General features: G+C 38.2%; 2 protein-coding genes across 6 annotated transcripts; one reads left to right on the top strand and one right to left on the bottom strand.

Annotated features, from left to right (window-relative positions):
* The first annotated feature begins 13,451 nt into the window (after window positions 1–13,451).
* On the top strand, window positions 13,452–22,389 carry syf2 (SYF2 pre-mRNA-splicing factor). Its single transcript, XM_008399600.2, has 7 exons — window positions 13,452–13,568; window positions 13,856–13,954; window positions 14,090–14,215; window positions 15,811–15,928; window positions 17,612–17,702; window positions 18,465–18,563; window positions 19,651–22,389. Exons 1-7 carry the CDS (start codon window positions 13,551–13,553, stop codon window positions 19,814–19,816), a joined length of 717 nt encoding a protein of 238 aa, XP_008397822.1. The 5' UTR covers window positions 13,452–13,550; the 3' UTR covers window positions 19,817–22,389.
* On the bottom strand, window positions 21,043–24,115 carry rsrp1 (arginine/serine-rich protein 1). Of its 5 annotated transcripts, none has more exons than XM_008399601.3 (5): window positions 23,893–24,115; window positions 22,787–23,487; window positions 22,506–22,681; window positions 21,450–21,515; window positions 21,043–21,371 (listed from the first exon to the last, which is right to left on the bottom strand). In XM_008399601.3, the coding sequence occupies exons 2-5, from the start codon at window positions 23,463–23,465 to the stop codon at window positions 21,228–21,230; spliced, it is 1,065 nt and encodes a 354-aa protein (XP_008397823.1). In that variant the 5' UTR covers window positions 23,466–23,487; window positions 23,893–24,115; the 3' UTR covers window positions 21,043–21,227. The 5 variants fall into 5 exon arrangements, 3 of the variants coding, with proteins under 3 accessions (XP_008397823.1, XP_008397825.1, XP_008397824.1); XR_532599.2 differs by lacking the exons at window positions 21,043–21,371; window positions 21,450–21,515 and adding exons at window positions 21,709–21,924; window positions 22,114–22,178; XR_532598.3 differs by lacking the exons at window positions 21,043–21,371; window positions 21,450–21,515 and adding an exon at window positions 21,709–21,924 and having other exon boundaries at window positions 22,114–22,681.
* Window positions 24,116–25,289: the final 1,174 nt, after the last annotated feature.

Below are 25,289 nucleotides of genomic sequence, written 5' to 3'. Positions count from 1 at the left end.
ATATGTTAGGGAGTATCAACTCTTTTGCATTGTGTATTTGCCGGAAATAAGCTTGCAACATTAACTCCATACCCATTTTGGAGTTGAAAGTCCATCCATATTTAGCGTTTGGTTATGCTCATAAAGCATCATTACAGAATGTCACCTATCTCTTTATGCAAATTACATCCTTGTTTTTGTTTTTTTGACTTGTTGACCCTGATTTGTACACTCAGCTTTGCTCTTTGCGGCCGTGTTTCTTATTTTATTTGTGAACTTTTTCTTCTCAGTTGTCCTCTTGTCTCCAGGCGTGGGCGTAAAAGGGACCGCATTCCCAGCGGAGACAGTTAAGTCCCTCACAAGGGGAAGCAATCAGACCCAAACCTCCAAATGATGAGTGTCATCCTCTTCCCTCCTCATCCGACCAGAGGCTGTGAGTGGCGGTTGGGTTGTCCCGTCCTCACCACCACACTCTGGGCTGGGGTTCTCTTTGCTTAACCCACATGTCTGAACTTGAATTACTGCAATAATGAGACGCTAGGAGGACAACAATGGCATCTGCCCCTGCTCTTAGTCACATAGGGAGTATGTATGTAAAACTCACAACCAAACAACCTCAAACACAGAATGCAGAGTAAAAGTTTGGACAGCAGTGCAGTTTACCGACAAATTAGACACTGGTCAGTATAAATCTGGTTTATATTATAGAATGTTTTCTCAACATTTAGCAGAGAGACTGGTAGCATATCAATGGAAGAAACTATGTAGTGAATTTGTAGTTTGTGGCATTTTCTAAATAAGTAATTGTCCACATTTCCATGGTGAATTTTTGAAACAGTTGTTTTGATTTTAGTGAAGCATGATTGAGAATTAAAAAAAAACTAATCTGAATATACATGTCTTTATTTTCATCTCCATATTGAAAATTTAAGACCAGATTTCACTGCCAGGGCACCACCACACAAAATATTGGGTATTTTGGGCCAAAAAATACTCTTCTGACACTTGCTTAACACGTGAATTTCATCCCAAAACATTGTAATTTCTAGAGAGGACTTTGTCTAGAACTATTCTGAATCACAAAAAAAGCTGCTGCCCCACACTTTGCTGTTTGATCCAAGGCCTGCGTTCATTCAGTCGCCTTTTCTGAGCATGCTTTCATTCCCTCCCACCTGGCATTAGAAGAAAGGCTTCCACTAAACACAAGGCAGAGTGGGCTGGACACGGTGGGCACCTTGCCACAGTCACACTACCACAGTCTCTTGTCGCCCGTTCTGTGTATTTCCTTCAGAAGTCACCAGGCCGCCCCCTGCTCGGCTCCTTTCTGCCTCGCAAAACGACTACAAAAGCTTTGGGCCAAACGGCCAGAGAGGAGACGATGAGAGAAGCGACGAAAAGAATGCCATTTAACACGGCCGTGCTGAAAGTGATGCGAAGTAAATAAGGGTACCGCCAAAACCTGCATCAATGAAAACTGGTTGAGGCTGTGGGTGTTGTGGCTAATTGCCAGTCTGGGAGTTTCAGGCCTGCCAAGTAGTGCACAAATTGTCACATGCACCAGTGGCCAAACCCAAACCACTATGACCAAGAGTGGAAGTGACATCATTCTCTATGGCTTGGCGGGCAAGGATGATGGCATTATAATAGGGATGGCGTCGCTCTGCAGGGACAAGCCAAGACTTGGTTAACCACTAGGAAACGGCACAAGGGCAAAGTGAACGATAAGAAAAATAAATGAAGGTTGTTTTTTTTACTGTTTCACACCTGTTTTGGTCATGCTTTGCTGTCTGAACTTCTCGAGCGAGCCCTCCCGAATGTCTGTTTATAAACAAGTCTCAATATTATTGTGATGTCTGAGCTGAATTCGATAGATTCCTCTGCTGTCAGTCGTGCTTCCGCTGCAATCTGATCCCAAATTGCATTCAACAGTAAATGGAGACGAGCGCGGCTCATTGTGCCTAAATCCCCCCCCCCCACGCCCTCTCTAACTTCATCACGGGAGCTCACCGGAGCTCTCGAAGGGGCCATGGGAGTCTGGAAACGAATTTGTCCATTACTCAGAGCGAGACACTAACCTGGAGTTAGAGCGTCTTCTCCATCAGAGTCCAGGGTCTGCCTAGAAGTGTTCCCTTTGAGGCTTTAATGGACTCTGCTAAACTCATTCTCTCTCCATATTACCTTTACTATTGCCTCCTATCTGGTTTCTATCTGCTCTGTTTACACACATGGCCTCCTTTCCCCCCCCCCTTCCATCCTTTTATTTTGTCTAATATTAATCCTTCATTTCATCTGTGTGTTTCTGTTTGTTCTTACTGGACACACAGATATGGGATTTTCCTGTCTACGTACTGGATTTGAAAAAAGTAGCCTCCGGTTCTGAATTTTCTCTGAATATTTTGCTCAGCTCCTCCCACTGAGGTCAGATTGTTGCCTACATGGAGGGAAACACCTCATTATTTCACACACGGAGCCCTGCAGATTGCTGTAGATTATCCATCTGAGGCCGCTCATTGACTGTGGAATATTTGTCGCAGTTTTCCTCTCCCCACACATGTGCATCTGGTTTTAATGACCGCCACTCACCCACAGTCCAGTTAAAAGTGGATGGACCCAAATAATGCCAAGACCACATTGGAAATTTTTAGACCTTAAAGAAAGCATTTTTTTTCCCCAACAGAAGCAATTGTTTCTGTCATTAATAGTATCTGGTCGTCATGGCTTAGATGTGCCATTTTCTCTTCCCTGCTCTGATTCTAGTTTTCATTCATCACTTTATTTATTTTTTTTGTCCTGCACCAGCTTCTGATGATGCAAACCAGCTCTCAATATTTCCTGCTACAGCTTAACTTACTTTCTGCTCCGACAGCACGACTGTCGGAGCAATATTGCTGCAATATTCTTCAAATATTGCAGCAAAGTTTTATAAAGCGGTTATTAGCAGCACTATTTGTCAGCAGCACTCTATTGTATGGAGGCCTAAACATGAGAGAAAAAAAATAGAATCTGTTTTAAGTTAGAATAACAATCACAAGTTTTGTGGCAGATTTTTTAGTTTATTTTTTTATTTTTTATTTTAGATGGATTTATACCGTTTTTATTCTGTGGACAATTTTAAAAAGCAGCTGAATACATTTTTATTCCGAGAAGTGCTTAGGTAGACTTGAGCTTTTATAACAGGTACTTCTGTCTTTGTGTTTTGTTTTCTGTTTTCTGTGTTGGACATATCTGTGCATTTAGTTGTTTTTGCCCTTTTTGTGGAGACATTTATGATATCTGTCTTTGAAAATGTGCTATATATGTATATAGGAACTTTCACTTTTCAACTTTACATCGCTTGATATACTGTAATTAGCTTCCATAGATAGATATGTGTTTGCCATTTGGCATTCAATAATCAACTGGATTTGACAGTATTTGGCTTGAAAATAATCAGAAAGTTACTTTTGATACTTTTCTTTACCTATTGAAATAAGAACAACGTACAAAAATAAGAAATCTATTAGAAGATGAGTTTAAAAACTAATACAAATAGTTTAGAGTGTTCTAGGTTTCAAAAAATGTCTTGAACTAAACATTACTCCGTCTTTCTTGAGTTCAAAATGGAGATTTTTGGCCATCCTCTTGGGAATATATTTTAAAATACCTGCATCAGATTTCTTTCACTTCGGTTTGTAATAGTTTTGCTTGCTTTGCAATGTATGCTAAAGTTCTGAAATGTTTACTAGTTAGCGAGCTTATTCTGCAATATTTTTTGGTTTATTCTTCTCAAAAAATAAAATTTTCTTTCCTGCAAATTGGTTTTCAACTATTCTCAGGGGAACTAACTTTCTATCTTCCAGATGACTCAATTAGTTTTCTGTCTTCCAAAATTAGTGTGCACATGGACAGAGAAGGGCCTTTTAAATCCCTAAATAGCTCAGAATAAACCGTAGTGTCCGCAAAGAAAGACCTCGTTTATCATTCAGCGGTTCACAGGACTGTTGTTGTGGACACTTATTTTAGATATTTGGCACTTATTTGTTCATCATTAGATCTGAAATTAGATCATCTGTGCCTTGAACTTGAGATGAAAGGAGTAAACGGATTGTTGGTTCTCAGAGATCCAAGGAGGGTGGGAATGGGATTCTCTTTTTTTGTGTGAGGATGTGAGTGTGTGTGTGTGTGTGTTTGGGCAGCATCATGCATTTTGACACGTGTGTGTGCGTGTGTGTGAGTCCGTGTGAAGGTTGTTTTTTTTTTTTTAATCTGGCAACTGATTGTACGTGTCATGCCGAGGACAAACAGGGAAGGCTGTTCGCCTACGCAGCTGCATGTCCACAGGCTGTTGAGTGGCCACCTCTTATCACAGCCGTATACAACAGCGTATTGTTTGGCCAGATGAGAGCCTAACTCTCTCATTAAGGTCACTGGGGAAGAGGATGGGAACTCAGAAGCGGAAACCCATGACACTTTTAGGCCCCCGCTCAAGGGAAGACACTTGTGTTGAACTCGTGTGTGGGTACGGCGGTGAATGGAGGCTTCACAGCGGAAATACGACCCCGGCACTTTCATCTGGAGTGCGAACTAAAATCTTCTGCTCATTGCGGCTGTGGGAAACAGAATTTGGTTAAATTAGGTGTGAAAATGTGGCTTTTTTTATTCAATAATATCACTCAAATTCTGCTGAAATATAATGAAAATGGCTCCCTCTGGTGTTAAATGAGAATAATAATCGGTTAGAGTTTGCCGCCTGGTCCCACTTGGCACTGCTTACTGGAATCAGGAAACTTTTTTTTTTATTACTCCAATCCTTTGAGTTTATATTGCTGCTGCACTTTAATTTTGATCAGTAATTATGATCATAAAGTTTGTGGATCAGCCTGAGTTCCTTTGGATGACAACACAGGAGACATCTGTGCGCCCGCAACGTTCGGGCCGAGGAGCTGCTCTCCCTGCGGTTGGCTGCTAGTGGAAAAACCCATAATGGCCTTTAATTGGGACTTTAATTGTGTGTGTGGTGGAGCAAAAGCATTGACTACAAAACTGGTGGTATTTGAGTGCATACATGCATCTTTTGTGTAAGTATATGTGTGGCTCACCCGATCCTCTTCCTTTCTTGGCTAGTGAATGGCTTCAGTTAGAGTCAGAGCAGCCATGTCAAGTCATATACATCATTATCTATACTGCCTATGAGGAATTTGCAATTGATGAGTGAAATGCAACACATAGATGCACACACTGTCGTTTGTGCAAACATAAAGATCATTTAGTTATCAATTGTCCCAATTTATCAACGCTTTCTGAGTATATTTAAATATGATCCTGGATGTCTGCTTTCAGTTGTAAAGACAACAAGATGACATTTGACCCCATGAAATGACTTTACTTAAAAACCTTTCTCTTTGTACTATGCTATTTGTATCACTTTACAACTATTTGAATGCTTGTAAAGAGGATATAAATATGGAAATTCACATCTACTGACAACAGGCATACCTATCTACACTTAAAAAAATAAGAACAGGTTAGTCTATAAATTACCTCATATGTAATCAGGTAGAATAACACATGGAGTAAGAATTGAACACATACAGAAGGAGATGTAATCAGGCACTTGAAACACAACAATTATTAAATTGTTAATAATTTCAAATTCAAAAATACTTTGTTGATCCCAAAAGGAAATTAAATGTTGTTGCAAATCATATTACATTTTAGAGTGATGAAGCCAACATTTCTCCTCTGAGCTTCAGCATAGTCCAGCTAGTCAGTCGACCTCAGGGCTGAAATCCGCAATAAAGCCGAAGCGGTTACACTTGAATGCTACATTAGGGCATGGCCATTCAGATATTTATGTTCTTAAATGATTAGATTCAAACGCTATTGTGTGAACAATAAATTAATCCATAGTTCCACAGAATCCTCAGGTTTTAGGTTAGCTACCTAAAGCAGCGGCATCGACTGGCTTCTTCAAGTTAACATTGTTGTTCATTGCTGAGCTATGAATGCAACTATACAGGAAAGGGTTATTTTTTTCTGCTAAGGATTTAATGGGGTTTAGAAAGTGTGCCCAATACTCATTATCTGCATCACTCCATTTTATTATACATAACCTAGTTTACTGACTCATTTGAGTTGATTTCTTTGTATATGACAACTTCTTGTGTTGTTATCTACATCTGGTGTAAATTTCACGTCAATAGAGCCCTTAGAAATATATTTACTGGGAAAAAGTGTTGACATATTCAATATGTACTTTCCCCATGGCAAGCTGTGGGGAATGCCTCTGGAGAAAATTTGCAAGGTGACATTTGACCTCTTGAAATTGCCTTCCAAGAATACTCCTTAAATAGTTATCAGCACACTGCATGTTATTTCAACAGTCTTCTGTGAAAAACGGGAATAAGAGGCATGTCACACAGCGTGGATAAACTGGGTGTTGATGCACACGTGTCAAACACAAGGCAAAGCAGAGATGAAAGGAGGAGAGTGTACATGAAGCTGTCTGCCTGTTGTGATTTTGCTGGCACTGCTCTGGACATTTGTAAGCGACGGAAAACAAGACGCCACGTTGTTTTCCGATCACGTTGGGTCGTCCTGGCCTCTGTTCTATGAGCCACACACACTCACCTACACACACATGCGCCCACGCTGCCAATAGAAAGGCAGGAGCTTGTGGTTTCAGTGCAGTGACGGCGGCGTGTAGTCGGGGTGGCGGCGCTTCAGGAGCAGCTCCTCGTTCTGGAGAAGCCTGTTTGTGTTGGCCCTGAATTAATAACTTTTCATTTAGTGCGGAAATGACAGGAATAGTAATTAAGGAAATGGAATGATTTTATTGGCCATGATGTTTATATTAAGTTCCAGATGTGGAGCAGCTGCCTGCAGAGCACGAGGCCCTGCCCCCATGTGTGCTATCTACAATGGAGGAACTCTTATTAAAAGAGTAAGATAACGACTCCAGCCAAACTCACGTCTGTGTACATTAAAGAAACGTATGGTATTTCATTCACAGTATGTAGTAAGCTAAACTACAATCATGTCTGGGTTGATTAATGAAAGGCCGTCACAAAGCACCGTGAGGTCTGCTTCAAATTTATAAATCTGCCCCCAAAGTGCAATTTATTTGCAGATATAATGTTACTCCGTTTCAGGGCTGATTTGCTTGAATGGAAAAGTTAATATTAAAGAGTGACTGTTCAGCATTTTTGGGTGGCCCTGACATATGTGAGATCCTTGTTGCACCGTAGTTCAGTGTGCTTTAAATGGAAATGACAACAGCTTCGAGATCCCTGCTTTTCCCTGTCAAACTTTCAGTTTCGATTTCAAATTAAAAGCAAATCTGTGTATTTTGAGACCAAAGTTGTTTTTATAAGCTTATGACAAGGAATTGACAAATGTATTCTAAACACTACCTGGACATTTAATGCAATACTGTTGAATGGGGAAAAAAATTCCTGCACGTAATTTGTGTTCTTGATCACTTATACATGAAAATATTGTACAGGTGCAACATAGTGAATTAGTGTTCCCAAAACTTAACTTAGACAACTAAATAACTCCAGTAGTCACTATTCTAATCAGCTATGTTTCACTACTTCTGTTTTGAAATATTTATAGCAAAACTTATACATACTATATAATATATCCAACTATATATAGACCGCCCTCGTGGTTTGGAAAGAAAGTGCCCTGACTCCAAGCTTCTGTGTTTGACTGTGTCTTTTCTAGACAGAGCCATTGATAGGGCTGTTTCTGCCATTACTACTTCTTTGTTTTTCTTTCCCATAAGTGCTTCAGTATTTGGATGTGTCTCTTTTCTGGAAGGAACCATTGATTGAAATGTTACTGCTGGTAATTTTGTATACCCTTTGTTTTCTTGTTGTATTTTTTTTTTTTTTTGTATTTTAGGCATACCATATATAGAAGCTGGTTGCCTACATGTGTCAGGGCATGTTTCGCTTGCCATAAAAATATCTTGGGATGGTATTCTACTTGTGTGATTAACTTAATTAAATCAGAGTTGCCCCTGGCATCAAAATCGAAAGCCTGCGTAATGAAATATGAAATTGGGTTGGTATGACCTTCGGCCTTCATTTGAACCTCCATCAGAAGCCTATATTCTGCTGATGTTGAAAAAACACAATTTTGCAGTTGTTGTGTTTCCATAAAATAAGAAATTAAATTAAAATCACACATGAATAAGCTTGTTCACACTATAAGTCATCAAAAATTATGCCCACAAAGGATATAAAAAGTTACATGAGATATTCATATTTCAGCCATGGCGCTAGTGCTCATCATTAGCCATTAAAAGGAGACATCTGCATCTTATTCAGGCGTTTGAGAAACAAGGTTCTTATACTTGGGAGCAGCTACGTATGTGGCGCTTTGTGGAAATTGTGGTCTGTGATTTTAAAGAATGGATTGACACACAACTTTTTATTAATTGTGCGATAGTCTGAGAGCTCTGATGGAGCTATCTCCATTGTCTGGAAAAAACAAAAACAAACCACCATCCTACTACTACTTCAGGTTTTCTTCTTCATGGTTTTTGCCAGTCAAAACATGTGGCTGTTGATCACATGACTCATGTGACACAATAAAAGTGTTTCCATTGCAGTTTTGTCAAATTCATTGATTTCGATACATCTAAAAAATCACCTTATACTAGTACAGTGGTTCTTAACCTGGGTTTGATCGAACCCCAGGGGTTCGATGAGTCGGTCTCAGGGGTTCGGCGGAGCCTCTGCCGCGGAGGTAAAGACACACTTGTGTAAAGTCGTAATGACGCCCCCACTTTGCCATCACTTGCTGCAGAGGATCACGTTACATTCATTGCTTAACCAATCAGTGCTGCGGAGGAGCACTGATTGAAGGAGTTCCACTCTCAGCATGGATTTGAACTTGTGTCTTTACTTCAGCAAAGCTCACAGTTTTTACCAAATTCTGTAGCTTTCGGTGTACTTCTAAATCTGCTCCTTAGTCGCATCTTTTCGGGGTTGCTACTTCCTCTAGTGGCGTGGGGGTGGTAACACAACTAATATAATTACATGACTAAATCAGAATACCGCAAAGTCTTTATTATTTATTATTAATTTTTCATTCTCTTAAGAATGTATCGCTAATTAAATGATCTAAACAAGACCTTAAAGTGGTTCCAGTTTCTCTCGATGGCCAACCTGTTGAAACTGTGGCAAATTTTAAATACCTTGGGTCATTCCTGGACAGTCAGCTCAACTTTGCTGAAAACACTGACTATATTTTGAAGAACTGTTCTCAGAGACTCTACCTTTTAAGAAGACTTAGTGATTATGGGGTGACCCAACTAGACTCTAGTTCTGTCACAACTATGTCTTGAATTTGGGGGCGGGGGGGAAATCATATTTTATTTCTCACTACAGAAGGGTTCAGTGAATGCGCATATGAAACTGGTGGGTTCGGTACCTCAAAAAAGGTTAAGAACCACTGTACTAGAACAAAAACTTACTGACAAACATGAGCTTTTTTTTTTTAATTGTCATGTTTCTATTAATTTCAATTTGCGCAATTTTACTATTAATGGAAACGCAGCTAGGGTGACGTGGGATCAGTTTGTAAGACCTAAATGAATTTTATAGGACTAGATATGAATTGGGCATATAAAATACTTTGAAATTAAATTTGTTTTGATGCGTCACCAAATAAATAAATTAAACTCAATAGATTCAAAATATATATTTAAATCATGGCTTAAAATTTTGAAACCATTGAAGAATACAAACACGTAAATAGAAACGTCTTTATCAAGAGATTATGAGGCGATGCGCATTCTCTGCAGTGAGTTGAACTAAGCATATGTTTATCTGTTCTGTGACATAATTTGATACATTCAATATCAGTGAAAACACAAATTATATATTTCTTAGTGTTGTGGTGCGATTTCTGCCATTTCTATTGTATTTCACAATATTCAACAAAGTTGCATTGAAACAAAAGAAAAGATAAAATAATTTTCGATGTTCTCTAAAAAACCCATCATAGTGAACATAGTGAGATCCTGTGATGGCCGAAAGTTGATAGGTGATGGCACACTTGATGTGTATGTTGTGTGTGTTCTTAACTAAAACCAACTGTTTTCCAACTCTTATTCTGAATGGCTCTTTCCAGCAACATGTTTTTTGGATTAATTTATTTCTGCCCTGGATCTACGGAAAGCTCAACATGCTGAAGAAACTTCCAGGGAAATGGGTAAAATCACAATAAAGGCAGGGTAACATGTGAGAATACTTGAGACCAGCAGATTGTGTATAGATGAATCCAACAAAACAGTAAAGGAAGAATAACTCAGCGAATTGTGAACTCTCACGCTTGTTCTGTATTTATGTCAGGAGATTTAAAAGTCATAAACCCCACTCTCACTGTTGTTTTGGAAGTGAGTTTAAATACAGAGGAAATGCTGAATTTCCCCATCCTCTTTCTTATGGCGGTCACTTTTCTCCTTCTTACTCGAGAGTCATTCATTATGGAGATGTTTTCCTTTTTGCATGGCAATAGTATAGCCGTGCCCATTACTGCACCCAGTGATGTTTTGCTCTGTTGTGATGTGCTCCCATCTGGTTTCCAGCGAAAATGCATCACTCCATTAACATTGCCTGTGATCTAGAGGATGCTTTAATCTAAGACTATAAACTCCACTTAATTACATCCTCTAAAGGAGCTCTATTAGTATAATGCAATCAAACAGGGAGCACATCCATTTTGGCAAGTCAAACATGCTCAGATGGCTCTTGAAAGTGTTTACTTTTTGTCTTCTGATCAGCTCATAAAATTATGTTTAGAGGTCCCATGTTCAAAAACCTGGTCTGATACTCGTAACTTCATGGGCAAAAATAAAACTCACTGGTAATATATGGCAGATTCTGTTTTTTGCAACCAAAAAACAAGCGTGATAATTGAGCTCTGGAGAGTCTAAACAGTCTCTCTGTGTGGCGCACAGATGACTTTATGCTTGACCTTTCATGCGTCTCACTTCATCACCTCAAGCAACATTCTTAATTTCTGTCTGTGTGTTGTTCCAGTTTCCAACATTCTGGTAAGATTTCTGTAAATCTAAACTTCAAGATAAAAAGCAAAACTGAATAGCTTAAAATTATATACAAACATTTCTGTATAGAATAGAAATGCGACATTTCTTTTTTTGATGTTGTGCTATTTACTAAAATTAGTTGAAATGCAGATAGTTGTTTGTTTTCAGTATACAACATCTTTGCCAGCATTTTGTATGAGTAATAACTTGACTTTGACGATAGAAACCTTGTGAAAAAGAAGAATGAAAAAATCCATTGTTGAAGAAAAAACTGTCGCATTTTCAGTTTGCCTGAAGTCACATAGAAGACACATGCAAACGTGGAAGATGATGCTCCATTCAGACAAGAACAACATTGAATTTTAAAAAATGTATATAGTAGAAAACTAACACTTCAAATCCCTCTGATTAGACCATGTTAACAATGAAATGTGGTTTCTACAGGGTCAGGGAAGCTCGATAGTTGATGGGAAGATGGATTAAACTAAACGTAGGGTAAGAAACAGCAAAAGAGTTGAAACAAGATTCAACTTCAAGAAGGATAACAACCCTAAGCATACAGCCAGAGTAAAAAAAGAAATGGTTAAAATCAAAGCATATTCTACATATCAATTCACATAGCTACATCACTAAAGCATAATGGTGGCTACCACGTTATGAAGAAGTTAAATGTACTAGGAACTGTGCATCAATTGTAGGATTTAATTTGTCAAAAAACATAAACGTCATTCCACTAGAGATCATTTATCAGAGCTCCCAGTATATCAGTGTGTTAGAATGGACCAATCAAAGGAGATGTATGGAATGGATTGAATGATGAGTTCAAAAAAGTACAAATATAAACCAACTTAAAAAACTGTTTAAAAATGAGCTTATTGGAAAATATGTTATATGTTGTATAAGATGAGTGTTTCAAAGACCATAAATGCTATTGATGATATAAAAAGTGTTTAAATAAATCTAAAAATGAAAATGTGAGATTTAAATGTCATGTAAGGTGGAAATAATTCATGTTTATCTGGTGTTTGGACATTTAATTGTTTGTAAGTAATGAGTATGAAAGGGTCAGGAAATCATAAGATCTTGTATCTGCTCCTTTTTTCGAAAAGGCAATATAAAATTGCATGTCAATTGGGTATGATAATTTGTTTTAAATTTATTATTGTTTTCTACTTTCTTGCTTTTATTTTTGTCTGTTTGAAATAAATAAATAAAGTTCAGACCAAAGGTCTGTATTGAGGTTTTATTTTTGTATCTATTTGTAAAATAATTGTTTAACGGAAAGTCCTTGTGCTGATAGAGGACGTCCTCAATTTATTTTTTCTTTATATTCCATGTGGTACTGAATGTGAGTCTGTTCTTCAGCTGCTCATATTTAATCACGCAGATTAAAGCCACCTGCACATTGTGTGTTGTATACGTCTTCTTTTGATTTATGAGACCTATTTGATTATATTTATCATAGTCTCATCAGGACCAATATTACATTTAAACATTGTTCATTGACTGAACTCATTGTGTCATCCAAAATAGCAACTTTTTGGCTGCAACTCAGAGCTTTTTTTGTTAAGTTAGACAAATTGTCCACAAATGTTCAACTTATCGGGGGTTCTAAATCCTAAACTATAAAGCAAAAATGAAAAATGGGATCATATTGCACAATTTAGCCAAATACTGATGTACAAATGACTGTTTTGGCTGTCTGAAAACTGATATATTACTTATTTTCTAGCAAATGCAGAGGTGTAATAATTGCAGGGTAACCTGTGATTCAAAGCTAACAGGCACACAGTGCTAGAGAAGGTTCATTGTAGCAGCCTATTGACATTTGCTTTAATCAAAAACACCAGGAAATTGAAGTGGAGACCAATGAGCCAGAAAGAAGTTCTGGTGGCTACTTCTATCTTCTGTTTCCATCAAAAGTGAGAACTTTAATGTGGAAATGACACTTTTCCTAATTGTTGTATGCAGAGACAACAGGCTAACTACAATTGTCAGTGTAGACAGAAAACTTCTTTTGAATAGCAAACTAATTATCAAGCCTGGACTGAATTGTTTTTTGAGTTTTTCTTTTTCTTTTCTAGTGTCTTGATATGATGTTAATTGGTGCTATAAAAAATAAACTGAATTAAACTGAACAGAAATGAACAGTACTGTGAATGTGGAGTGAGTTAATGCAGAAACAACAAAAACAATTTAATTAGTGCAAAAATTGCCGTGTTTTGATATTGGATTTAGAGTTGCTTATGTGACACCTGCAGCTTCTATGTAGTTTTTCTATTTAGACTATTTTGTCCCTGTTAGACCTAAGCTTGTTATAAACCATTGGTTTCAAATTATGCTTTCTTATTTACTCTATAATATATCTAAAATTATTTCTTAAAAGAATAAAACTATGAATAAAACAGTGAATTGTGTTATTGTTACTTCTCTTTAAAGGTTAATTACGCTTCCCTTGTTATTTTCGTAACATCCGGTACAACTGACGAATTTCCGATTTTTTTTTCTTCTTCACGGAAGAACAACGATGGCGTCTTGTAGTAAGGTAGTCGTATTATAGTGTTATTTACATGGGGAAATATTTGTATAGCTACAAGACAATCGGTAGTTATTGTTGACTGTATATATAAGAGGTGAATCGGCTTAGATGAATTATTGTTTAAAATGTCGTGTTGTTGTGCTAAGCTAACTGTAGTTAGCCTGCATGCTAACTAACTTTTAATCTGTCAGCTGTGTTCGGCTATTCAGACCGTAATTTTAAAAACTGATCACAATAAACGAATGATTTGCGTCGCTTTTTGTATAAATCCTGATGTTTTTTCTTTTTTTAAGGACCCAGTTGCCGCTACTGAAGAAGAATCGACAGAAACTGCGACTTCCCAGAAGAGAGAAGAAAGACTACGTAAATTCAGAGAGTTGCATTTTAAACGGGTAAGTTGTTGCCAGATTCATCTGTATTTTCGGTAAATGACAAATAACTTATGGAAATACCCGTTTAAGCGTCTATGTGTGAACCTCATCAGCATATAACAAAATATCTTCCTATAAATCTTATTTCCGTCGCAGAATGAAGCTCGTAAACTGAATCATCAGGAGGTGGTGGAGGAGGACAAGAGACTGAAACTTCCTTCAAACTGGGAAGCTAAAAAATCCAGGTTGGAGTGGGAGCTTGCCGAAGATGAAAAGAAAAAGGTATTTTCCACTATATCTGTAATACAGTACTGCGTTAAAAACACTGGCCCACTCTTGAGTACCTTATTGTTAGTTTGCGAAGCTTTTCATATTTGGAAGTCTTGATTTATTTATTTTTTTCTGTCTTTATACTCTGTCATCATAATTCTTTCCACACTTATTATTGCAGGAATTCAGTCATGGTGATTACAGGTGTTTTTGTAGTTTTTTGATTGTATCTTAAAGCAGATGATTACCAACTAGTTTCACGATAACGATTCGTTAAAATCATACAATTTTATCTTCTTGCCTTTGATGCATTTCTTTATTCTTGCTTCACTAAAGAGACAGAAGTTTCCAAAATGCGTATTCAAGAAATCACTCTTACTCCGCTGATTCATCTCTTGACGTTGTTATGCATAGGCTGGAATCAAATTTGTGTGGTTTGAATTCCTTGAGCAAAAATGCCGTGGTATCATGATATTCGCACAAACTTTTAAACTAAAGTGCATAACATGAAACGGCTGCTTTTTTTATCAGTAATAATCAATTACTGTAGCAACAGTAGGAATACCTGCTGGTTTTCTGTTTTAATGGAAATAATACGGTCATGATGTTAATCGTCATAACATTTGTATAGCAATTTGTGCAGAATGGTAGAGAACCTAAAAAAATAAAGGCAATAAATAACTAATTGTAGTAAACATACTTATTATTCCATTTTTTTTTTGTTCTCTAGACTCTCTCTTTCTTTGGCATGTTGTTAAAAGGCCTTAGAATTTGTAATAAACTCATCCTTTTTATTTTCAAAACTTTAGTATACAATATATTGAATATTGCTATCAAAAAGGACTACTTGAATCCAATGTTTGGGTATGTAATATCACAGGAACCATGCATTCATACTCTGCTTGACAATAATATATTTGCCCAGCTGGATGATAATTACCCTGTCGTTGTTGTCTCCTTATTTACATCTTAGTAAACCATGGCTGAGAGATCAAGGCACAAATGTTGGTGTTGTTGTGCTAAGCTTGCATGCTAACTACAGGTTAGCATAACTTTTAATCTGTCAAATGTGTTCCGCTGCTCGGACAGATGATGACCCCATCGTCTATCATCACAATGGGAAAAGGAAAGAAAAGAGGGAAGAAAATGTAGCCTAATGGCACATATATTGCGGTTATATTTTAACCACAATATCGCAGAAAAATATAGACGTTTAATGTTTTCTTAACAATTTGCAGGCCTGGTACCTAATTTGGTTTGGCTTATAAAGGCCACAAGATAGCAAGAAAACATTACAACGTTGCTATTAACCAATGTTTTTTGATCACTGCTCACTTCCCCTTACATCATCATAATATCCCTGAGCCTTAAGAGCTCAGGGACAGATCTATACCAGAGATCTACACCAGATGTGGAAATAAAGGACAACGAAACTCCAAGTCGATTAATTATATTATTGACAAGCATTGTAGAGTTTTAGTGGGGTTTTTTTTTAATGACAACTATCAGTGCAATCTTTCGTGATTGAGACATTGCACACGTTGATATTGCAGAGAAGATTGAGGTTTGATAAATTGTGCAGCTCTGACTGAACATTTACCTTCAAGGAATGCGTGGCTCGTGGTGAGGACTATCACAGAGTGAAGCTGCTGGAAATCACTGCGGATGAGGCAGAGCGATGGGAGAGGAAGAAGAAGAAGAAGAATCCGGACACAGGATTTGCAGGTTTGATGGCTTCACTTAGACGTTGAAAGAAAACATCTCAGTTCTATTTGGTTTCACCTGCATTACAGGTCACATGTCAGCCATTGGAAGATGACGTAAGATACCCTTTTCACTACTTAAACAAATTTCTTTTGGTATTAATAAAAAGCTTATGTATTCAGTGGTCACAGTACAACAGGATCCAAGTTGCATAGTAGTCACTGGGATCATACTACCGACAACAAACCTTGTCAGATTGTATTAAATAGACACTGATGCTGTATCTAACTTATGGTATCCAGTTTCATGTTTTCCCTCTGCTTTATTCAGAGGTAAATCATTATGACAATGATGCATATGTTTTAAAACGCAAGTTTTATCAAGATAAATTTGCTTTAACAGATTGAAAATATCAAATATTAGGAATAGACAGAATCGGTTGAACAGGGACCAGCGATCAGAATAAACCTCCAGTTGGTGAACATGCCAACCTCCAGTTGGCATGTTCACCTCACAGCGCCTCTTTGTGGACCCTCTTACAAAGTTAAGAAGCATTTATTTACAATACCATTAACTTGTTTAAAAATGAAGAAGAAATGGCAGAAAAGCTGTTTAAAATAAAATAGTCCGTCATGGAAAATACCGAATTTCTAAGGCAGCTGCTCTCTAACAGATATGCCGTAACATTACTCCTGCAGAAAAATAATAATTGATGATGGCCCTGGGTAGAAAGGCTAGTAAATAATGTTAAATGCAGTTTTTCTATCCTCTTTTGTTATAGATAATAATGGAAAATCTGTCCCATATAGGGTTGTCAACTTGTACAAAATGCAGCAATATTAAATGAGAGAAGATTTGGGAAGTGGGGTGGAGTATTTGTGCACATGTTCCATCCTGTCTTAATAAGATTAGGTCCCATAACTTGAAGGAACCACAAGGATTCTATCTTTTAAATAGGCAGCTCACCGCCCACATATTCAATTTAATGATCAATTCACGGGATTCACTTTAGTTTGAACTACAGGCGACAGTCTAATCTATCTGATCTGATCTCTGTTTAGGATCTTTCACAGCTAATGTTATTACCAAACATTGTGTCACACACTAAAATCGCTGTCAGTTCCAGATTACATTCACTGTGGAATCCTCCTGTGAGCGTTTTAACTATATCTGGAATTAACATTCTAGGGAATGCCGTTTAGATCAAACAGTTTTATTTTAGGCATGGGTAACCCTGTTCTCACGCTTTCGAACCCTCTTCGTCTAGTGATTAGTAATGAATTGCAGTGTGTCGATTCCAAAAGCAGAGCACTGGGATTCTGTTCTTCCACTGTGCTTCAGTGTGTGAGTGAGAAACATGTTGACTCTTTGTATGGCCAGTTTTCCATGATGGCAGATTGTGAAGCAACAATATAAGCGCATACGTCTCCAAATTGAATCTGTAGAGAAAAGAACTTGCTGCTGAATGTGGCTGTCCTCCAGTGTCTCAATCTCCCTCCACCAGAGGGGATTCAAGAGAGAGGATGGGAGGAGGGAATATGTCTCTTCGGCCCTGCTTAACCAGCTGCAGCTTGTGTTACTGTGCCTCGTGCCTGCTTGCTGTTTGTTCCACTAATTATAACTTTTTTCTTTTTTTTTTTTTGTTTTATCTTGCCATCTCCCACAAATACACACACACACACACACACACACAATGGACTACAGGTTATGCAGAGGCCCAATTCCGACAGTACCAGAGACTCACTAAGCAAATCAGGCCAGATTTGCAAAGCTATGAGAAGCAAAGGGAGGAAAGGTATGTGTGTAAGAATACAGTGCTGTACAAAATTGTATTTTGTTTTCGAGATTCCAAGTTCAGATATCACTGACTTTTTCATATAAATATTAAGGAATTATTTATTTAAATTAAGTCCCAATATCTTGCTGAAAGGATACTTTCTAGGTAGATTGGTCATATTTCAAGTAAACTAACGACTTTCAAAAAAAAAAACCCACAACAAATTCAGTGTATAATGTTATCATTTGAGGCAGTCTTTGTTAACTCACATTATCACATCAGTTATGTCTATTATTAAAAATTTGTGTGACAAAAAGCTAAGTAAGGATCATGAAGTTGATTGAAGGGCATAACTGAAATCTCAAATAAAAAAGATGAATTGTAGCTATTGGCCAGGTGCAACCAACTCAGAAGTCACTCATCATGTGTTCATAAAGAATTTAGTTGATGTTCAGCCATGCACTCCTCAATTTGCCCTGGGATTTTATTTTGACATGGTTACACAATTCAGAAAAAAAGTTTTGTAAAGTGTAGATGCACAGGACATGCATGCTAATGTCAAGAGGATTTTGGTGCCTGGAGGCTTATTACCCTTTTACTGCTACCACATGCACCCTAGCAAAGGAGTCCACTGTCACGTATGCCCAGAAGCAGCATCATCTTCCTTGTTTGGATGCTTGAAATCACAATGGTGGAATAGAAAAGTCAGTTTAAGTGTGTTAAAATGCTGGTTATCTCTGGTTATGTATTTCTAATTCTTTTGCCGGTGCTGCTTCACAGCGGTGAGGATTTCTACCCCACATCCAATAGCCTGAGCTACGGCAGCCATGTTCCCACAAAGGACGGCATTGACCGCATGGTGGAGGATGTTGAGAAACAGTAAGTCATAGTTGTAAATTTATAGAAGTTCCCTATTATGTCTTGACCTTTAGGTAATTTGAGCTTCCAATCCAGTGACATTTTGACATGGCAGCTTTCTCAGATCAACTGATCCATCTTTGTTAGAAAGGAGCAGAAGAATGGCATAAGAAGCTAAAAGTATGAAGAAACACTAATTCCTTGTTAATACCCTGTTTACCCAGCCTTAAACCCCTTTTTGAAAAGCAAATGTTGGAAATCTACCTTAACTTTGGTACTTATCATTGGCTCAGGCTATTCCTGTTTTTCATTTATCTCAGAATGAGAGCGAGTCGAGTCACACTGGCACACCACAAACATAGTGTGGCGATACAGTAAGTGTCAGCGATGTAAGTCGGCTTCTGTGATAGACCAGAGCCTGTCTAATTTGAAACAAAATCAACTCCAGGGTATAAATCCTGGTCCAAAGCAACAGTTGATCTTAAAATTTATGAGGAAATACAGTAAAAGCTTATACAACTGGGACAGGCATGTCAGTGTAGATAGTAGATGCTTTTTGCACCTAGCATTACTGTTACACCATTACATCATTTCCTTATTTTGCTCTGTGAAGTTTTGTGCATTTAGTTTTGAAATGCACAAATCTAAAGTGTGCATTTCAATACATACTTTAGTTTTTCCTTGTGTGTTTATATAAAGTTATTTTAAAAAGTGTCTGCACTCCGGTGTGCCTCAAGTCTTAAAATGTTTGGGCTCCTTAACGTTTGATCGCCAGTGTTTCCCCAAGTTGTTCTGTATTTGACAGTCCTAGACTTGTGTTGGAGATGCAACTGTAGAACATTAGACAAGGACTTAGCTGCCAGGGATGACGCACAATAATGCTTTGAAGACATGGTGAATCAAGAGTAGGAGCTCACAAATTGACAGTATTTTCCTCAGAGCCATGTACGTGTGTGTTAGGTTTTCCATCCCCACTCACCCTACCAAATTTAAGCACATGCCCTCAAAAATATTGCTTGCAGACAATTATTGTTATTGGATATGCCATGGGTAGGAGCCACACTGGTTCATGCAGTCCTTCATGGGTTGTTTTTTTTGCGATTGTCAGGATTGAGAAGCGTGCCAAATACAGCCGGCGCAGGGCGTACAACGACGATGCAGACATCGACTACATCAACGAAAGGAACGCCAAGTTCAACAAGAAGGCAGAGCGCTTCTATGGCAAATACACAGCAGAGATCAAACAGAACTTGGAGAGAGGAACAGCCGTCTAGTCTGTCCCGTCACCTTTTTTTTTTTTTTTTTTTTGCTTGCTTTTAAGCAATCTGAGTCCTTTGATTGGTGGATTTGATCTGACATGCATCTCTTATATTTTGTCTTCTGTTACTTTGTACAGTATTAAACCTTAGAAAAGATATTCCCCCTCCCTTTTTAATAAACCATGTCTAATTACACAGTAATCCTGCTTGCTTATTGGCTTTTGTGTTTGCTGTGTGTGGTCTTATGATTGAAATATTTTAAGCTTAAGAATAAATATTAACTACCATTATACCTTCATCTCAGTACTAACTTGCCTAAGGCTGTGATGTGACCAAGAAAGCCTTGTGACTGGCTGAGAAGAGCATGCAGGTTCCCATGCAAGCCTATTCCTGATCTGCAAATGCAGTGGCATTGCACCCTCTGCAGGACCTTTTTGGGAGGTTAAATGCACCCATTTAGTATTTTTCTGAAATGTTTTTAATTCTTTAGATTCCATAAAGAGGCACGATTTTAGTTTCTACTTTAAGGTTGATATACCTGGGGATACTGTTGGAGAAACATTTGCTGTGGCACATTTCAGAATGTCACTTCTATTGATACAAGTTGGAAAAAAAGACTTGAGGTAGATTTCTATCAAAGCAATTGTCTGAGCTCAAGTTGGAACAGGGACATGTAGTCTGGCTGCAAGAAATTCCAATGTGCAATTAATTTTATTAGTGATAATTCTCTTGATTTATTACACAGCTTTGCAGTTCAGCAATAATTTACTAACATTTGTGCCAAGATGCTGTCAAGGCTGCCACCAACAACCTTTAGGGTTGCTGGAAAAACAGCCACAACACCAAGCACACCTGCTTCTGAGTTTGATTACACCCATTTGAAAAGATGTAACAATGTCCTGATAATACAAATCAGCAAATTTATCTGTTTTGTAGGAACAGGGTAAAGATGCATCATACTGAACTGGGCAACCATGAGCCAATTTGAACTAAATTACACACATCCATTCTGATTAGGATCTAAATATGTCAAGAGGCAGAATTGCTCATGATTTTAAAGAAAACAGTGCCATCATGTGGGCTTTATAGGAACTGCTACTGTACACATTTATTCAACAAACTTGACTGTCTATTCAAACATTTAAGAAAATATTGAGTAAATATTAAGTGCTACTTAGTAACACTGCCAACATTGTCACAACTCAAATCCATTTTGTCAATGTTCAAAGAAAAAAAAGACATTCTTGATTCAATTCTTTATTAATAAATACACAATACAGAGGAAAAGGAATAATCCCACCTGAACGAATTCTTCACAGCTTCCCATTTAAATCTTTAACATCTGAAAGAAAATGACCACAAAATTGATATTTCACAAACTATGTACATTATTTACAGTGTCCATGTACTCAGCCACAGAAATGGCTTAAGGGTGTTTGTTTGGACTGGAGTTTTGCCCTGCACTGATGGGAATCCAATGGTCATAGGGTTTCCGGCTTTCAACGCTGTCAACTCTGGGAGTTACCTTTGCAGGAGATGAAGCCACCACTGTTGGCTTGGCAACTGAATTCTAGAAAGAAAAAAAAAAAAAAGGTTTCACACATTTTATTCCAGATTGTTTTTGACTGTCTGCACTCAAGTCACTTACATTTACACTGAAAGCAATTTTCCTGCTTTCCATCCTTGGACTGGACACACCAGGCTCTGCCTCGTCCTAATTCAAGGAGAGAAACAGATTACAAGTTACTCATGAGCAAGGAACTGCGCTACAACCTGAAGTTCAAACTGATGGACTTCAAGGTCTAGTTAAATAATTCTACTTAATATATGGCACTTTCAAACTGCAGCTTTCATGCAGCCCTTCATTACTTAAATCATATCTAAAGGACGGACCTTGAAGCTGTATAATAATAAAAAAAATACAACGTTTAAACTGGAAGAGTGATGGAACAGTGATCAAGACGCAAGTTCCCCAGCCCCTCAGCACACATCTTGTGTACCAACTTATCTTTAGGATATGGAGAAGAGTTGTCTTGACTGGAATAGTCATTATAATGTAGTCCACACACCTGTGCTCCTTCAGCGAGTGGCAGATTCTGCCAAGTAACAATAACCCATTTCATCTGAAAGCATAAATACATTGTAATGGCACAGAACTAACACCTAACTAAATTATTTACATGTTTGTGCAATAAGCATATGCATGTAATCTAGAGTGAATTGCTATCTTAACTGTATGTGCTTATTCCATATATTAAACATACTGCAACATCTAAAGTCAGAACATGTCAACGCAAACAAATGGTTGTCACCCATGTCACATGACAGCCTTTTAATCCCAGGTGCCGATGAGTGAAGGAGACCACTGTCATGTTATCTATGAAGACAGGAATAAATACAGAGAGCAGGTGTGTTCCCTCATGGGTCAGGTTAACAAAAGACAGGAAATAAAGAAAAAGAAACTAGACCAAGAGCAGGTAGTACATTTGGTGTGCTCTCAAGAAAAAAAATCATGTAAGGAACCTAAATCTAAAAAAAAAATAAAAAATTTAAAAATAGTTACTTCTATGCAACTTTCACCAAGCCAATAGCAATGTACTGTAGCTACGAGAAAGAAAGAAAAAGAATTTACAAAGAATTTCTCAGTGACCGAGGAGGCAATTTCTTCTATAGCATATTTTTTATCATTAGTAAAAACACTCACGTCTAAATGAGTCTTTTGGGAGCCATGCCTCACCCCTGTAACAGGCTCTGGTGAAGAACTTCTGGTTGCTGGCTGCTCTGACAGGATAGGCTTCACACTTTCAGGAAGGTCCAGCTTCTCCACTCCAAGCATTCGCATAGCATTGGCCTTGGCAACTTCAAGGAGTTCCCTTTTGTCTGTGGACCACAATGAAAATAGAGAAGACAGTTATTCAATCAATACTATTCACCACCTGTACAAAATAATAAAAAAAAACAGAGAAAAAAAAAAAGTCTACTCACCACGCAGGCTTAAACTGACAGAACGTCCAGATGACCTGGATCGCGATCGCCCCCTGTAGGGCATGGAAGGAGATCGAGAGAATCTGCATCTCAGCTGACTTGCTGGTCTCCTGTACCTACTCCAGCGTGCTGGAGACCAAGAACGGGACCTGGACCTATAGCTTCTGCGATGGCGGGAATATCTGTCTGATACCGGGGAGCGTGTGTAGGAGCGGGAACGAGCCCTGTAGTGGCGTGGTGGGGATCGGCTGTAGGAGCGAGAACGTCCCCTATAGCGGCGGGGTGGGGACCGACTGAAGGAGCGAGAGTGTGCCCTGTAGCGCCTGGGTGGGGACCGGCGGTAGCCGCCATAACTGCGGTGGTTATCACATCTACAGCGGGAAGAATGTCGGTGGCATCGCGGATAGGATCGGGACCTGGAACGGGACCTGGAGCTAGAGGATGACCCGCTCCTGCAAGAAGATGAAGATGAGGAGGATGAAGACCTGTTGCGTCGACAGCGGCTTTTACGCCCTCTGTAGTCAGAACCGGTGGAACGGCTGCTGGCAGAGCTGCTAACGGATCGCGAGCGAGATCGGGAGTGTGAAGAGCCTGGGCTCTTCTGGTCGAAGATCACATTGATGCCGTCGCTCTGGCGAGCCTGTGCCATATCAGCGTGAGAGTCAACCTGTGTAGCCATCTCTAGGTTTTTCTGCCGAACCCTGAAAAAAAGATAGAAATTAAAAAGTTACTATATAGGCATCTCTGTAAAGCAAACGTAACTTGATTTCATTAAGTTTAGATAGTCTATTATACAAATATTCGAGTACTGTAGAAATATGGATGACGTAACTAAATTCTACACAATACTGCCCCTACTGACAGCAGTAGCGTTGCGCAACTCCAACGGTTGAACGGAGAGTTCTGGAAATTTCCTGACTCTCAGGCTAATAGAGCTCGGCTAGTAGCTTAGCCTAGTTCTTCTAACAAGAAATTCTTTGGGTGATTCAACAACCACGTTTATATGTTAATTTAAAAGCAAATAGCTACACAAAACATCAAAACAATGCTCTATAAGCACTAAGCCCCCAAGAAACGAAAATATAGGCGTGTTGCTGTAGTCTTACCAGTTAAAATGTAGCTGGTTGGTCTCCTTATAAAAACGTCGACAGAAACGGCTACTATGTAGAAAACACTTAAACGTTTGTTTTCACAAGGCGCGAGAGTAGAAGATCTGCTAAAAAGCTATCAGATATATTGTCTTGTTTCCAAATGCTGAAAAAAGAACAAAACGTGTCCTCTAATGTTGATCCTCCAGTCGTCGTTACTCGAATGACGATGAGACTGCAGCTGCAACTGCTTTTTAGGAAGCCTCGGGAAAATTCCATTCGTGTGCTGCCCGGCCGATTCGACGTTTTTGACCAATTCACTATTAAGAGTCTTCTAAGTTAGCGGGAAAAGCCCAGTGTTCTCTAAATTCAAGTTACCATACATTTGTTCATTGAGAAATGTTTAGAATTTTGTTGTTTTCTATTTCAAAAGGACTGTGAAGTTGAGATTGAATTAAAAAGAAAATCCAGTTTCTGAACTCTCCAAAAGAATCGAATCAGTTTCAACCTTTGCCTTTCAGGAAAATGGACGGGCACGGGTTTTTGTTTCTTTCTTTCTTTTTTTGCTTATGTAAGTGCAAAGCATAATGTTTTCGAATTTATAGAAGTGGTGAAGATACAATTTCAGCCTTTTTAGCTGCATAGTATATAATAGTTGAGTTTATGGTCCATTGTGCAATAACCGTATGGTTAACAAGCCTATATTATTTGAATTATGTGTTATAACTAATTCATCTCTTTGCAATCATTTTTACTTATTTAGGATTACCCCAAAAGTAACATCATTGTATTAAACATTTTTAACTGCTAAATCTCTATGCTAAATCATTCGCCTATTGCAGGTCAAAGTACAGCTCACTTTGAGAGCTATACTAAACTCATTTTATAACAGATTTACTCGGTTTACAGTTAAGTATTAGTTATGAAAAAAGTAAATATAATTTGTTTGCAAAAATTGTGTTGCATCTTAAAATGCAGGTCAGTGTAGAAAAGTTGTGAGATTCTTTGCAGTTCCAGAAGCATCACTTTGTTTACCCTTCAATAACAGTTTATTTTATGTTGCAAAATAAAATGAAAATATCAACTATTTAGGGTCAATGCTTCAATTTAATGCTAGAAATAACAGTTTAACCTCCCATCTCTGTACTATGTGACATCATGTTTGTTATGACATGGAAAAAATACATGTTTTATATGTATCTTTGTCCTATTTGGACGTTATATTGGAGAAAATGTAATCATTGTCCTTTCCCCTTAATAGCAGACGTTACAGTCGATCTGGCGACATTTTATGTAACCTCTCCTGTTTACTTTGAGTAGACGTAGAAAAACAGATTGCGCAGGTATAGCCATTTCCTGTGTCAACGCCATATTGTGATGGTCATTTTTAGAAAAACGTCTACTAGATATAAAAA

The sequence above is a fragment of the Poecilia reticulata genome, chromosome 22 (genome assembly GCF_904066995.2).
Source record: "Poecilia reticulata chromosome 22, P_reticulata-male-v2, whole genome shotgun sequence".
In the NCBI taxonomy this organism is placed as follows: domain Eukaryota; kingdom Metazoa; phylum Chordata; class Actinopteri; order Cyprinodontiformes; family Poeciliidae; genus Poecilia; species Poecilia reticulata.
This window is presented reverse-complemented; position numbering and strand designations above follow the sequence as displayed.